Source organism: Branchiostoma lanceolatum, chromosome 17 (assembly GCF_035083965.1).
Source record: "Branchiostoma lanceolatum isolate klBraLanc5 chromosome 17, klBraLanc5.hap2, whole genome shotgun sequence".
In the NCBI taxonomy this organism is placed as follows: domain Eukaryota; kingdom Metazoa; phylum Chordata; class Leptocardii; order Amphioxiformes; family Branchiostomatidae; genus Branchiostoma; species Branchiostoma lanceolatum.
Genome location: NC_089738.1, coordinates 12083833 through 12099807, shown reverse-complemented (window position 1 = coordinate 12099807; position 15975 = coordinate 12083833). Strand labels below are relative to the sequence as shown.

General features: G+C 39.1%; 1 protein-coding gene across 1 annotated transcript; it reads right to left on the bottom strand.

Moving 5' to 3' along the window:
- Positions 1–322: 322 nt before the first annotated feature.
- Positions 323–15915, bottom strand: LOC136423262 (ankyrin repeat and MYND domain-containing protein 1-like). The gene is made up of 16 exons (XM_066411382.1): positions 15411–15915; positions 13915–14050; positions 9313–9459; positions 8205–8933; positions 7085–7821; positions 6709–6880; positions 6249–6383; positions 6047–6121; positions 5383–5490; positions 4623–4754; positions 4296–4403; positions 3828–3993; positions 3430–3574; positions 2972–3085; positions 2375–2529; positions 323–1855 (listed from the first exon to the last, which is right to left on the bottom strand). Exons 1-16 carry the CDS (start codon positions 15581–15583, stop codon positions 1548–1550), a joined length of 3540 nt encoding a protein of 1179 aa, XP_066267479.1. The 5' UTR covers positions 15584–15915; the 3' UTR covers positions 323–1547.
- Positions 15916–15975: the final 60 nt, after the last annotated feature.

The window sequence follows — 15975 nt, the reverse complement described above, 5'->3', positions numbered from 1 at the left end:
TAATCACCCCCGTCACTGACATCTTGGGGTTCTGATGGACAGTTCAAGGCTGCAGTACCATCATCAATTTATCGATTTAGTACTGCCGACTTGAAGACTGACATCAAAAAAACAATAACAACATATAATGTTCACTCCTACTAGTTCTGTTATGTTCCTCTGGTAAGATTATCAATAATATCCCTCTGTCTTTAGCGTGTCCAACTCAATCAATTCAAATCAAAGATTAATAATTAACGTTACCCTTAATATGATCAGGAAGACTAATACTTTCAGTCATCTCATGATAAGCTAAAAATGAAAGAGAACAGCACAGTCAATGTATTTTCCACAAATTGAATATTTATTATAGGGATAGACCATTTCATATCAAGGGCAAAGCAACATCCCACCACAAAGGTAACCAAAATGCTGCATCCCAGATTTCCAATACCATCCTGTTTTCTTGTCTCAAGTATCCTCCACATTGCTTTCTATTAAAAGTATCAAGAGTACATTGTGTATCAATGAAGCATAAATTCATACATTGCTTATTTCTTTAAAAGTTCTTAAAACAAAGAACAATGTTATCAAAAGCAAAATTGATAGTCTCAGCATACATGTATACATAAATAACTTATGAATAAGCATAGCAATAATCTGACATGTATGTGTAACATGCACTTAGTCATATTGCAAATAGAAATTTTCCTTCCCAAAGCCTCAATGAGGAATAAACATGAAATAGATAAAAATGCTGATTATGAGTAAATACAAAACCTCACATATTCATAGCTTGGGAAGGATAAGTTTAGGATAAGAGTAGTTTATGCAATATCAAATTCACACATAAAAATGCTTCATACTTAACTTTATTGTTTAACTTATGTATATATAATGTTTTGAGTCTTACCGTTATAATTCAAACAATTGAATAAGATTCATACAACAGATAGAAATACCCAATAAATCAACTAGATAATGTCATTAGCCCTTCATAACAATCTTTAGTCTTTTATTTTAAAAATATTTCAATTATACAACCATGTGTTATACATGTAACACCATGTATCCTATTCAAAGCAGTTCATAAACATACCATATCAAACAAGATTTCAATCTTTGGAAACTTGGACAACATAAAAAGTTGTTTAGTCAGTGGTCACACATATATGGGACTGAAAGGCCCAACAGTCAATTGTTCACATGTATTCATAAAACTTTTACTACAAAATAAATCTATTCTTCAATATTACTAGCATAACGTTTACTTAGTGGTCCTGGTTTCACAAATGCAGCGTTTGTTTAGCCCTTTAACACTCATACATGGATGGAATGATTTTTCTATGGCACCAAAGGTACAAAATTTGGACGGATTGCATTCAAATTCCAAATTCATTTAACCTAAGAATAATTTCATTTAGCATATCATACACAGAGAATGTGACAATATGCAATCTCACATGGCTAAGATAATAAAAGTATATCTCTGGTCTTTCTTTACAAATACTCTTTGAAAAGGATTTGAAGATTGTAGGCAGTATACATTGATGATTGACATCTATCAATCAATTAAAACTGTAATTCTCCTTGATTGACACACTGGACGTCTCAGACGACTTCAAGCCTCCTCTGGACCCCAACTTGAAACTCTTCCTTCCGACGTCGCTCTTAGACCCCGTGACAGAACTGATTGTGCTTCTTGCTTTGGTCTTGTTCTGCGTGTTCTTGGCTCCTTTAGAGGTGCTGTTGTTCCTGAGACTTTTCCCCATGAGTTGGTCGACGGTGACACGTGAGTTGGGGTTGGGGTTGGTGGTTGGGGTGGGGCTGTCGATGCGAGTACGGTCCCCCCTGCTCTTTGGACTACCTTCCCTACCTGTTGGTGTAAGACAAGAAAGATGTCTTTTTAGGAATAATAGGTAACTTCATTAGTTTCAAATAATACATTTGACATTACACATTTGGATTTAGATACATGTACTATGCAGAACCTCGCCGTGGCCTATACAATATACCTTGGGGAGGCTCTACTAAACCGGGCTGAGGTTTTTACATTTCTGGGCCTGGCCTCTAACCAGCTGTCACTGACAATCAGAAAATCGCCTGAATGTTTTCTTTAGGTAAAGCCAATTGGCTGACAGCTGGTCAGATGCCACACCCACAAAATTGGAAACCTCAGCCCGGTTTAGCAGATCGATCCTCCCCAAGGTATATAGTGTATATATCAGGCCACTGGCAAGGCTCTGTGCAGGAGAATGGTACATAAATGCTACTTAAAAAATCAAATATTGCACAGTGTCTTAAAATATGTCTTACCAAAACAGCCCTTTAAAAGGAAAACAACACCTCTTTTCCCCATAAAAGTCAGTCTCGAAGGGAATGTTTCAAAACTTACCTCCAATTCTGACACACTCCTCCTTGTGCCTGGCGTTCCAGGCCTTGAGTTTACAGGCCTTGCTGCAGTAGTACACCTCCTTACACCTGGTACAGGCAGACAGGCGCACTCCCACCGACCGACCACACTCATAACAGTACTTAAACACTGGTTTCCTAGAGGGGACAAACAATGGATTGATGTTTACAATTTTGCAGGATCTACTAGATATTGCTGTCAGCATATCAAATTTGGCAACAACTGCAATATGTGAATCTTTCTCAGTCATGAAGTAGTCATCAGTAACATCTCAGTACACATGTTCTAAATTTCAACTTTCAGGACTTGGTACTACAATGTACAAGATGCACTGGAAACTGTGGACAAGCATGTTTGATCAAAATAAGCAATGGACAGCCTTTATAATAGGCAAATGAAAATATTGTACAAAGTCATGTATATACAGCATATTAACAACAATACACACACAGAAGTTGCTCTTTTGTAATGAATATAAAATAGCTAAGTCATATATTAAGTGACTTAGCACTTAACATGGGTGTCATCGTCCAAATAAGACATAAATCTTAGACAATGACGACCACACTAGCTCGTTACCTGACGTAGCTCTGTGCTTTGCGTGACATTGACTCTGCTAGTTCCTTCACTCCCTTCATGGCTGCCGCCTGTCCGACCTCCACTGTGATGATACCAGTCACTGTCTCATCATCCCTGAAGTACAACAGATCACACGTCAGACATGGTACAGTTTCAAATGTGAAAACAGGACAACAAAAACAGAAGTTCTGCTGCAGTACTAAGGAAAGCTTCCAGGGGGCCCAAAATCATCCTTGACTTCTGTCTTCATTAGTTTCAATCACAATCTATTGAGACATTCTTAAGTTATGCTGACCACAAATATGAGGAAATATCAACAAGCAGACGGGCAGACAGACACATCTAAAGCAATACCTCCATTCTTCATTGATATTCTAAACAGGTACATTTCTCACAAAGTTCCTAATCTTGAATTGTTGAGTAGAAAGACACTTTTAAACAAAAATTTTCGAACTTACTCGTCCAGTTCCTTGTCCACCAGTGGTTTCTCCTGACCGGTGCTGTCTGTTGCCATGGTGCTGAACCCAACCTTGCCTCGTGACCTCAGGGTGGGGTGGGAGGCCCCTGCACCTGTGTACACAAACTTCTCACTGGGACCTGCACCTGTGGCAATATCAACAAGAATGTTGTTAAAAGACATCATGGCGACATATGGAATTCCACGTTCTAATTTTGTAGAAGGATTTTGTATATTCAGAAAGTTTTTATTCATAAGACATCAAAAACTTGCTCATTGCTCTCACAGTACAACTAATTGAATATTTGTATTTTGAAAAGGGTAATATACCAGATTCTAATGAGTATTTGAGACTTCAAGAGGTTTTCAAAGGAGCTGCAATCTTACAACATGACATACTTTTCCTTCCATCTCTCTCATCTCGCTCTATAATCTCGCGTTCCCGTGCAACCGCAGCCTCCCGCAGTAACTCTCCGAGATGAGCCAGCAGCTTGCGCCGGGCGTTGTACGTGTCCCTCTCCGCGTGGGTCAGCGCATGGTAGGGGGTGTGGGCAATACGTCTGTCCTAAAAGAAGATAAAAAAGAGTGAATAAAGTGAGCCAAGGCATCTGGAAAAACACATGTCAAAAACAAACAAAAATTTCAAAAACAAGGATCAACCTTCATTATAAGACAGAAACCATGATTGAACTGGGAAATGGGGGTAGGAGGTCATCAACATTTGTATTTCTAGTTGTACCTTGCATGTAAGGCCTTTTGATGGTCTATAGCTGCAATTTGCACAAGAACTCATTGGCATCAACATTACAAAGACATTTGCAGACTGTTGGGGGGGGGTAGAATGTTATGACACATGATTGCACTTACTTGGTGGAAGGCAAAGTAGGCATAGTCCACAGCAGTGCCCTGCAGTTTCTTAGGTCCAATGGGGATGGGTGCCAGGATGTCAGCTCCTGCCCTTATCAGCTTATCAATCTGTAAACAACAACACCAAAAACAACTTCAATGCACTACTATTGACTAGAATCGAACAAATTAAATGAGGGAGCAAAATTCCATACGACAGTCAATAAACATAGCTCTATAACATGTTTAAAAGTAATCATCGTTTGACATTGTACAGGATTGATTTCATACATTTACTCATTAACCACGGACAAGTTATTAAAGGTTATAATGAAAGTTGGCTCATACCAGTGCAATCCTGGCATGTGGTGGTCTCCTGTGTTCACAGGCGATGGAAGAGGCAGCGCAGAGGGCGCTACCCACACCGTGGGACAGAGGTAGGCTGGGGTCCGCACCGAACTCCAACAACTCATCTATGGCCTAGAGAAAGAACACAATGCAATATTTAGTACTTTTATGGAAGAGCCCTGTCCTTGGTGCTAAAGTAAAAGTTTGTACGCAACTAATTTTCTATAGAAGAGTCCTGTCCTTAGTGCTGAAGTAACTTTGTACACTACTGCCTTTCTATAGAAGAGTCCCGTCCTTAGTGCTGAAGTAACTTTGTACACTACTGCCTTTCTATAGAAGAGTCATGTCCTTGGTGCTGAAGTAAAAGTTTGTACACAACTAATTTTCTACAGAGTCCTGTCCTTAGCGCTAAAGTAAAAGTTAGTACATTACTGCCTTTTTATAGAAGAGTCCTGTCCTTAGTGCTGAAGTAACTTTGTACACTACTGCCTTTTTATAGAAGAGTCCTGTTTTTTCTGTCCTTAGTGTTGAAGTTAAATTTTGCACTATCCTCCTTTGAAAAATTAAGGCCTGTCTTCTTTTGAATCCTTAGAAAACAGGCTATGAATTGTGCAAAGATATCAGGATCAGATCGTGCCATAACTCTTGGACAAAAGTACATCATGAATCCAGCATACAAAATGGATTCTTAAGCTTAAACCAACACTTTGTCTACCAAGAAAAAAGGAGAAGTAATTTTGATTGATAATAGACTACTTACCAAGTCATTCCCACTGCCAATAGCTAGAGACAGCGGAGAGTGCCCCTGGCACAGGAGATTGGGGTTCGCTCCGGCTTCAAGGAGCAGTCTCACAACAGAGCGGGCATCCTTAAAAGGAAACAATCAGATGTAATTGGAGACAAGACCATACAAGTCTAGAAACAGACAATAATGGATGGGTGGTTTCTCATAATACAATACTAGTAGCATACACCAAAAATAATTACTCAAGCAACTGGATAAGATTTTGAAACAGTCAGACGTTTCAGACAGTATCCACTGTCTTTCGTCAGTGACTAATGATAGGACTGAGAACACCAGGTTTTATACCAAAACTCTGAATAGATATGTTAATGAGGTTAAGACAATTTAGGATGTCTTGAAGTAGTCTTAAAAAAAAAGGTTAATTCAAGACAAAGTTTTATGCCAATAGTTCAATTTGCTACTGTTGTTTTAGTACAGTAGCATATACACATACAGAGTAGGTTAAATAGATCATCTACTGTAAAATGGAAAATTTTAGGGAATCTTCCTCAGAAATCATGATTTTTTTCTAACACTCTACAGTGAGCACTGATGATACTCTTTTACTTTACTTAAGTTGATTTAAAGATGTGAAAACCCCAGAACACTTATACCACAATCATAACACAGTAATACATACCCAGTTGTTGTCGTCACGCTCACATGCAATATGAAGAGGGGTCCTGCCTCCTTCAATGGCAGATAGTTTTCCATCCTGCGAAATAATCAGGGAGAAAACATTAAGTGACAAAATGAGTTTGCTTTATCATACTTTCATATCATGAGTGCAAGCTATATTTGTGAACGAACGAATAAATGAATGAGAGAATAAATGGACATACCTGATCTTCCTCTGTACCATCCTCATGAGCCCTCATGTCAGGATCTGCCCCAGCCTTCAGGATCAGCTGAGTGATATCGACCCCCTCCTCCCCCGGAATGGCCGCTGCAATGTGCAGTGGAGCGAGGCCCCCTTTCTGTAGCAAAAATCATTGCAGTTAGCATCCAAAATTCAAGAAACAACACAGCACGTTCATACTATTAAGCAGAAATATTCATCTATAAAATCAACAACCATAAAATACAGATATGATATTAGCTGAGTGATAATGCAATATGTCCATCATAATGTGTCTTATATATGTAAAAAAGCCTGATGGCAGTTGGAATGCAAGTTGGCTGTCGTTTTAGAGAAATAAACCATTCTACTCTCAGTTTCGAAATTTTATCCAGTTGCTTGAGTAACTATTTTTGGCGCATTCTACTCTACTACGACTACTAAATATAGATTGAAAGTTTTACCTCTGGCCCCAGCTGTGCTGTAGTTGAAGCGTGTGTCTCCAGGAGGCGCTTCACTGCACCGACATCTGCAGCCTTGATGGCGAAGAACATGGCTGGCATGGGTACCTGGGCGGCATTGGGGTCGGCACCCCTCCTAAGGAGGAGTCTGATGGTAGCTTCCATGATACTGTGCCTGGAGAAAATGTAGTACAGATTAGGAACGTACAATAAAAGAGAAAATTTGGGGGTAGGGCTGAATAGAAAAAAAAATCGGAAAAAATTGTTCGAGTCAAATGTTCATCACTTTTTTCTTTCTGCTCTGAGTGTTAAAGCTGCTGATATTAACAAATTGATTTCCAGACCAATAAAATGAAGAAATTTAGATAATTTCACTTACTCAGACATAGCGAAGGCCATTTGCCTGGCTGTGCCAGTGTCCCTCTGCTTGCTCAGTCTGCTCACAACCTGGTCATTCATACTTAGTGCAGTTGCAGTTCTCTCTATAAGCTGTTCTGTCACCTCAATCTTGTAGTTCACAAGACTCTCGTTGGACTCGAAATCACTGGTGACATCGTTTTCTAAGTGAAAGTCAAGTTCACTGGGGTTTTCCTTCGCATGTCTCCAGTCGTAAGATTGGGTGTCCTCTTCTGACATTCCCTCATATGTGGCGAACTCGGGGGTCAAGTTTATTTTTAGCTGTTGGCTTCTGGCTTCATCGGTGACCTCGCCACTCATGAGGTCAATCCCGCTGTCAACGTGTGCCGAGTCGCCAGTAACCAAGTCTTTACTCGGAGCGCCGGGAAGTGGTTCGCGTTCCTCCATCTTTGCAAGCGCCTTCTCGAACTCCAAGGCTAACTGGGCCTCTGTTTCATCGATTCCGGTTTTCTGTTGCTTCTTTCTACGCCGTGGATCTCTTCGTTTACCCGTGCTTAACGTGTCAGCTTCCGTTGTGGCTTCCTCCCTTTCGTAGTCGGGAGGTTTCATGCCCTTTTCGGCGATGTTGAACTTGAAGGAGTCAACAGGGTAGTAGAAGATGTGACACGCGGCTATGGCGGACACACCCTCGTCACTCAGCTTGTTGACATCGGCGCCGTTGTCAAGGGGACAGTTGATGACGTTCTGGTGACAGTTCACCTGTGGAGTGACAGCAGAAACAATCATGTTGTTACAGCATTACAATCCAACAAACAAGTCAGGAGATGATACATCACAGTGGATATTGTTAACCATGATTGTTGCAATCTCCACACCTGCATGCACATTAAAAAGATAACCGCAAAATGAGCAAAAACATGAAAAAAAAGTTTACATTTATTCATACCAGAAATGGTGTTCTTTGTTTAAAACCTTTTGAATAAAGATGTAGAAAAAAGAATACAGCTGGGGTGTTTGATTTTCACACGACTGTCTAGCCTTTTCTTTTGTTCAAAAAGTTTTCATAATCTCTCTCAGTCTCTATATATATATATTTCCATATCAGACTATCTGGCAAATATACTACTTTTTTTCAAACTTACAGATGCTCCTAGCAACGACGTCACACCGCTTCTGTCTGCCACATCCACGTGTACTTCTCCCTTCTGTAGCAGTTTGTACACCAGCTGGAAATCACCACGAGTAGATCCTCTAATCAGATCCTCCGACGCCAGCTCCAGCGGTCCCTTCCTACCAAAATTGCCCCTATCTCCCTTCAGTATTGCCTCGATGTCTGCCCTTACTGTGTCTTGCCTTCGCCTGTGTCTGAAGATGTGCTTTTGCATCTCTATGAGGGATGGAGTATTGTTCTCTGCTTTAATAACCGTGCTAACATCTTCCAGTTTCTTCTCTAGGACATCGTGGAAGAACTGCTCCTCAAACTCTACGCTAGGGTCTAAGTCGGACGTAATGACCTCCTCGAATTCTAGAAAAATGCTTTCTGCGAGGTCGCGTCCCGTACTGATCGTGTCGGTAAGTGCGAGTGAAGTCGGGACGCCCGTACTGAGAGGAACGGTAAGGTATTGTACGGTTGGTAGCTCAGAATCTTGTGATCCGTGCTTTAGTTTGGAAAGGATTTCTGTGATTTCTATGTCTTTGATGTGTAGTGCGGGGTTGTACTCGAATTCGGGGTGTTGCTGCATGGTGAAGACCTCATTGATTGGCGTACAGAGCCTGATGAGACGCTCCTTATTCCAGAGTCCGACATCTTGGCGACCGTTGGGGTAGGTGAGGACCCCAGGACCATATCTCTCATCATTCTTGTACAATCCCTTTGATGTAAAGCAAAAGTATGAATTATAAAACTTATCCTTTAGTTCATGTGCAAGAGAAGTGTACAAAGCAATTATATTCAGATGGAAAAAAGATGTGTCAAATGTTCTCTCAAAAAAAGGAAGGTTTTGCTTTAGAGTCGTTATCAAATAATAATTCTGCTTCAGTCATTGTAAACTCATGCAAGTTTGCTTGTGAGTTGTGCAAAGGGTAACTAATTACATTCTTTCTTGTAGTATAAAAGTTTCAATTGTGATTTCTTTTACCAAGTAAACTGTTTACTTACAACAATAATTTTTGGTTAAACATTTATATGAGATATGATTACCCATCTTATAATGGCTAAAAGGTACTATAATGTACATGTATGTCACTCACCTGGAATTTATTCCCATTAGGGAAGCAGAATTCTCCGTACCCCTCCTTCTTGTCCAGATAGAACGTTCCAGTGAAGGAGGTGCCGTCTGGCCAGGTGTATGTGCCGTTACCATGGCGACGGTCACGGAAGAAGTCCCCCTTGTAGCTCTGGAGCAATAGATAAAAGTGTCAGCAAACAGCAAACTGTGATGTACCATAAATGCAAGACATGATTACAGTACCGGTGGCCATTGCTCATACAGTCATAGTGCCTGATATATTGATAGTTCAGGTGTTACAGCCCAGAATGTCCATGTGGTCAGACAGTACCAGGCTATGTGCATTCTGCCTGGGAGTTTATTCTGACCTGTTACTCTTTTTCCTGAAGATATGAACTGCAAGGTTGTTTAACAACATCACAAGGGCTATTTTCTAGATATAGTTGCGTTCTTGTACATGCTGCGGCAAGCTCTGATATTTTATAATTAAACACCCCTGATCGACAGTACTGTAACAGTAGTTTTACTCGTAATTCAAATAGCCTGTAGACTGTACTACAATCAATTAAGGTCCTGGTTTTAAAATCAAACCTTTTCAAGGCACTTTGACAGTTAAAGGGGCATATTGTAGAATCTGGTGGGCAAAAACTACAAATAGTAAGAATTTGAAAGATCTACACTAAGATTCACATTTGTAACTTATTTGTTACTTATTTCCAACATATTCCCGTCATTTTGTCACATTTCCACCATGAATTAACGACGAGAAACGCAAAACGTGTAAATTCTGGTTCATTTACATATTGACTTGCGTCCCGCAAGTTAATATGCAAATAAGCCAGCGTAGAACGCTACAAAAAATCCAAATCGACCGTTATGGTCGGAGTTCGAGCGTCACAGGAAAATCACCACAAGTGAACAAACTTCAGAAAGTCGGGCGTTCGATCGCGTGTTCGGTGGTTCGTCGGAATGTTGGACAAGATGGCGGCCAATTCAAGCGTGGCGGTGGGGATTGCGTATATAATTTTTTTCAAGACGTTCGCACGACACTACAAAGTCGCATCCGTACGTGATAAATATTGCTGTGCAGTGTATTAAGGTAGATTCAACTAATGATGTAGAAAAATAATCAAAAACAAAGAATTTTGTTGTATGTTCATGTCACAATATGCCCCTTTAAAGCTTTTGGTGTGATTTGTGAGAAACAAACTTGAAAAGAGCTCTCACGTCAACAGTGCAGGTGATCAAACAACTCCTGGGTCCTCCAGTTTTCGGTCTGTAACGATCTTTTTCACTTGCAAGCTTTTTAATAGAACTCCTGTTTTTGTTCAAACTGTTGTAAAATAAATATTTATCTACATTAAATCTTATTGTAGAGCTACTTTTTCTTATTTTGGATGATAGTCATGATAACATATTTCACAGGGATTTGGAACAATTTAAGCCTCAATTGATCAAGTTTTATGATTCTAAAAAGCCTTCAAAAAGGTCTTGAAAACAAGTTTTTGACTTTTTAAAATCACTTTGCTTTTTTGGTTCTGTTTCAAGGACATTTTGAGAAAACAGGTGTAGCTTATCTCATCTTGTTTTCTTTCGGTCAAGTCTTTTCATTTTCAGGAAACCAAACAACGAAGGAAGTTGACTAAACATTGCACTTCACACAACCTAACGCATGACCTCCTGAATAAACACAGGTAGAAAGAGAAGATGGGGAGGGGGGTCCTTGTAGCAACTCCTAACCAAACAACCTTTCTTTCAAGACTGAAAACGTCTGACCTAAGAGCTTTAGGTTGTCGCACAATTTTTTTTGTTGAAGCGTTTTCAACAAGGCTTTGGCAGACAAGAACTTCGACAAGGATCAATACTCTGAGTTTATCTACCGGTACTTTCGTAGTTTTATTTTGCAGTAGGAGGCTTTCGGTGTATTTTAGATTCTCTGATGAAACGATTCTGTAGTATAGTATTAGTTGTAGCAATACATGGAAACACACATTCACGTGTCATGAGTTTGCAGCATGAAAACTGCAAAAACAAAAATACACCGCAAAAGTTTGAAGATTACAGTCACTGTGACAATCTTTTGGGCCAATAGATAGCTGATTTTTGTACATGTCCATAACTGTCTCAAGAATGCCCGGAACTTGCTTTAGTATCATAAACCTATTGTACTACAAAAGTGACTCAGGCCCTTAGTAAGACTAAGAGTGATGGAGCGAGGTTTTGTTGATAAAGAATAGGCTATAGTTTCTGATGTACTGGTTGGGTTACTTTCTGTATTGTGCTGGGTTGAAAAGTGAACGAAACAAAATGTCTGACCTACAACTGTGTTAGGAAGACAATAAGTCTAAATGCGACTTAGTAACAGAATATGTTTTCCAATCACCAAGACGTAAACATGAAATATAGTCTTTGAGATGTTGCCAACTTCCATCTGTTACTGTAACAGTAAAACAGGTGGTTGTGCCAACTTGTGGGGAGTTGTTCAGATTGGTTGCTATGCCAAACATTCTTGGCATGTTACTGGAGAATTTGCTATAGGCATTGGGAATGAAAATTCTCTATTTAATTTCAGTTACTGTCACTGTGGTTTTATTTTGTGGTATATGAGGGGAGAGGAGGTTTGCACAGTGTTCGCAGTTGAAAGAAACTTTAGGTTTTTGTCACATTATTACTCACGAATGTGCGGTGGAAAGGTCACCTTAAAACCATTAAAACAAAACTACTGCAAAAGTTTAAAGATTTACAGTAATTCTCAAATGCTGAGAAGGAATGGTCTTTGCAATGTTTTTTTTTAACTGCCATTTTTTTTCAACATTGGGCTTAAAAAATGATACTAGAACCCTTAGAAGAATTTCTTTTCAGAGAAGATATACATTTACAATATCTTTACTTCTTCTTGTTTAACCACCAACAGAACATTTTTGTTATTCCGGCTTTTACAATTTTACATTAGGGGTTATCTGATCAATATTTAACAGTACAGTTTACTTTGGAACAAAGGAAACCGACACTAACCACACACAGCGTGGCTCAGACATGGGTGGGGTGTGAAAGTACAGGATTACCTAAATATTGAACTAAGTGGGGAAAATTACACATTACGTCAAGTGCAAATGAACCTCCATAAATCAAAGTAAATTCAAAGCAACCGTTTGGTAGAAATCTCGTAACACAGTTCTCACGTTTTTGCTAAAGGTGTACAGGTATACAGTTTGGTTGGTTTCAGCAAATGGTTTAAGGTGGTTGCAAATGCCTTTTGTGTATCATGTGAACCATGGCAGATGGATTTTATGGCATTTGTTTAATGTGTTGTGGCAGCAAACACTGGATTACATGCCTTTTATCATGTTGGACACGAACTAGGGCACGTGTGGTGTGACTTACAGAATGCTCTTTTATTCCTTTGTCAGTTCTTTTGTCAAAATTGCCAGATGTTCACAAATGTCAATTCAGCAAGGGGCTTAATTGCTTAGCAATAATCATAAAGTTTGGAACTAACAGCACTTACAATGATTTAAGGTTACAAATTTCAAACCTTTGTCTGATAAATCCTTGCTTTTAAACTATTGCTTGTTCTTTTTTTTCAATTGCTGTGTCATATATATGTTATGGTAATTTTGTTTATTTTCGTGGGGACTTAATTTCATGGTAAAAGGGGAAATGAAGTTTTCAGGGTGTTTTAATTCTCAGTTAAAACAATTCTGTAGTAAAGCAGAAATAAAATATACGTATTTGCGAAAATAAAACCACCACAAACATTTCAAGGTTCACAGTACACTAATTATAAGGTTTATAACATTTATGTAAATAAAGCCACGTCATAAAATCAAGCTGCCTTGGTTACCGATAATTAAGTAATTGAGTTAGCCTTCTCAAATAACAACCCCTACCTGGTCCCATCTTAGCAACCCTTAATTAGTTCCCAGACAACTGTTAAGTGTTTGAAATACCTTGTTCGTCTGTACATGTACTTTGGTACCAACTTTTACCTTAGAAAGGTCAGGGTTATCAATAGTACATTGTTGTACAGCGTAGGTCTTCCAATATAAAGGTTCAAAGAATACTATTAGACTAAGTTAAGTAAGTATTACTATTGTCAATAGATTATGTTATTGTAACAAATTATATAGATAACATATATAGAAACAGATCACATAGAAACAGAATGATGTAAATGTTGGTACATTGTGTAGTGTTTTCATGTGTGTTTCTTATAAAAGATAAGAATACTTGATGTTATGAAACATTGAAGTGATACAAGTGATGCTATTGTGAGGAAAAGAGCGCAAAAAATGCACATCTCTGAGTCTTAGATAGCAGAATGCTGAAGGCTCCAATTCATATCTACAACCTGCAATAAATTGACCAATTTTGAGATTGCCGTGAAAAATACTACTCAAAACTCACCAAGCAGAGGTTAGGCACTGGTTTGTTTTAGACGTCTTTTAGGCTTTCTGTCAGCCTTTTTATTTTGTCAGTATTTACTTTTTATATTGAAATGCCTAAAACAGGCAACATGCAACTTTGTAGGCTAAAAGAATATAGAGTCTGTGTCATTTCATATTAAAAAATATTAAGCCTTCAAAAGACTGCAATAAATTGATATCAATGCTTAAGAACTCACCTGTCCGTCAGCCCAGGTGTGCTCCCCTGTCCCGTGTCTCAAGTCCCTGTTGAAGGTGCCCTTGTACTGTGACCCGTCGGCCCACTCCTGTAGACCGTGCCCCGAGCGAGCGTTGTCAATAAACTCTCCAACATACCTGCATTCAACAGACACCAGCTGTCATTACAGATGTCGGAAAATTCCAACCACACTAACAACACTTTAGGTCTAATTATATAATGAAGTACAAAAATGTACTTGAAATCTTGACACATTCGAGGTGTTTTTATTTTCACGGTTTTCATGGGACTGATCATGATGATGATTTTAACGTTAATTCCTCTCGAATATGTACTTTTGTGCAACAGTATTTTTTCGACTTGCAACACTCTTCTTTCCACTCACACGAAATTAAATACCCATGAAAACAAAATGAATTTACAGTATTGAATTTAACTCATGTAACCAAGGACATTGCAAAGTGTCCTTGTCGTAATATTACATGTATGTGACATCTGCAATTTACGTAATGGCTCCCTTTATGTTTTCCTCCCACAAAAGTCAGATGACAATTTGTCCCGCTGACAGTTATAATCTCTACTCTAATGGGAATAAGTCTCCAGAGGACAATGTGTTGTCTGGAATGTAACGTAATTGTCCATGGTCTGGACAAGCTGTGTCTGTCTGTAATTAGGGAGGGACCACAACTAATCATTTGTGGGGGTGGTGAGGTTGAGTTTTAAAAAACAACAACTAAGTAATCAAAGAGGAAAATATGCAGGAAAATAACCGAGTTAAGTATAATACTTTAATTTAAAAAAAAGTTTTTGCAGCGGATTTAAGTTCATGGGTCACTGCTAACCACCGTTGTTTCCATTGCTGTACAGTATGTGACTACAGCACCATCGTGACTTAAAACCACCATGAACACTTCATTTTTTCATTACTCATCGCTCATTCCTCATCATCATATCAATGACATTTAGTTACAATATTGTAGGATGTGATGTCTGTGATATGTGTCCCTCTGCTAGTATTTGATAATATTTTGGTTCATCCTTAGGTTGAGAGAAATTGTAGCAACCAAGTGCATTTAGCTCAAGTCAGAAAACTGCTACAACATGCTATGTAACTCAGAAAAACTGCCAGTGTTAGATTGCAGTAATTATGTTGAGTCTAGACAATCAAAATCACCAATTTTATCAGTTGAATGTAAATTTTCATACAAAAAACACAGTATCTGACAATTTGTATTCATCACTCGTACTCAAATTGACCCATCAAACCTTTCTCACCCCAATTTGTACTTCTTTCACACATTCTAAATCAATGGCAGCAACTTCAAAACGTCCCACTAATTCAATTTTCCTCGCTCACATGACTCTGAAAGAAGCCATTTAGACACCACTCTACAAACTAATAAAGCACGTAACTTGATAACCAGACTGGTAAAGAGAATGTCTAACTCGTGAACTAAGTTATTAGAAGATTAACCAATTAAGAAAGTTTTTCTTTACCTGTCCCCGTTGGGCCAAACGAAGACACCTTTTCCAACTCGTTTTGTTCCGTCCAAGTTTCCTCGGAAGCTGGCTCCACTTTTGTAGTCCAGAGAAGTCTCTAAGATTTCTTCTTGCTTGGCCGACCGAAGTCTCAACAAGGCGTGGATACTCTTCTCTTCCCTGACTGGCATCTTGAAGATTTGTCTGATCTTGAAGACGTTCCCAAAGACCCAAGAAAGGGAAAGAAAACGGAGACTTTGGTAGAGGACGTGGATCGGTCGATCACAACCACTTCCGGATGTCTTGCTGCCAGGACGTTCACGAATTTTCCCGCCTTTTACAGAAAGCTCCTGGGATTTTCTGGAACCAAAACCAGGTTTTACCCGTCTTCTGACATCTATGGACTGTCCAGAAGGCTATAGTTGTCTATTAGGAGTGCACGTTTCTCTAATAAATGTCATAGTACCAACCCTACCATGGCGATACTTGTGTATGGTGCCAAGTCGGTGTGCACAATGAGTCCACAAACCGTGGGCGATACCAAAAACATCAGGGAACAAATAGTTAGTCCTATTTTCTAATA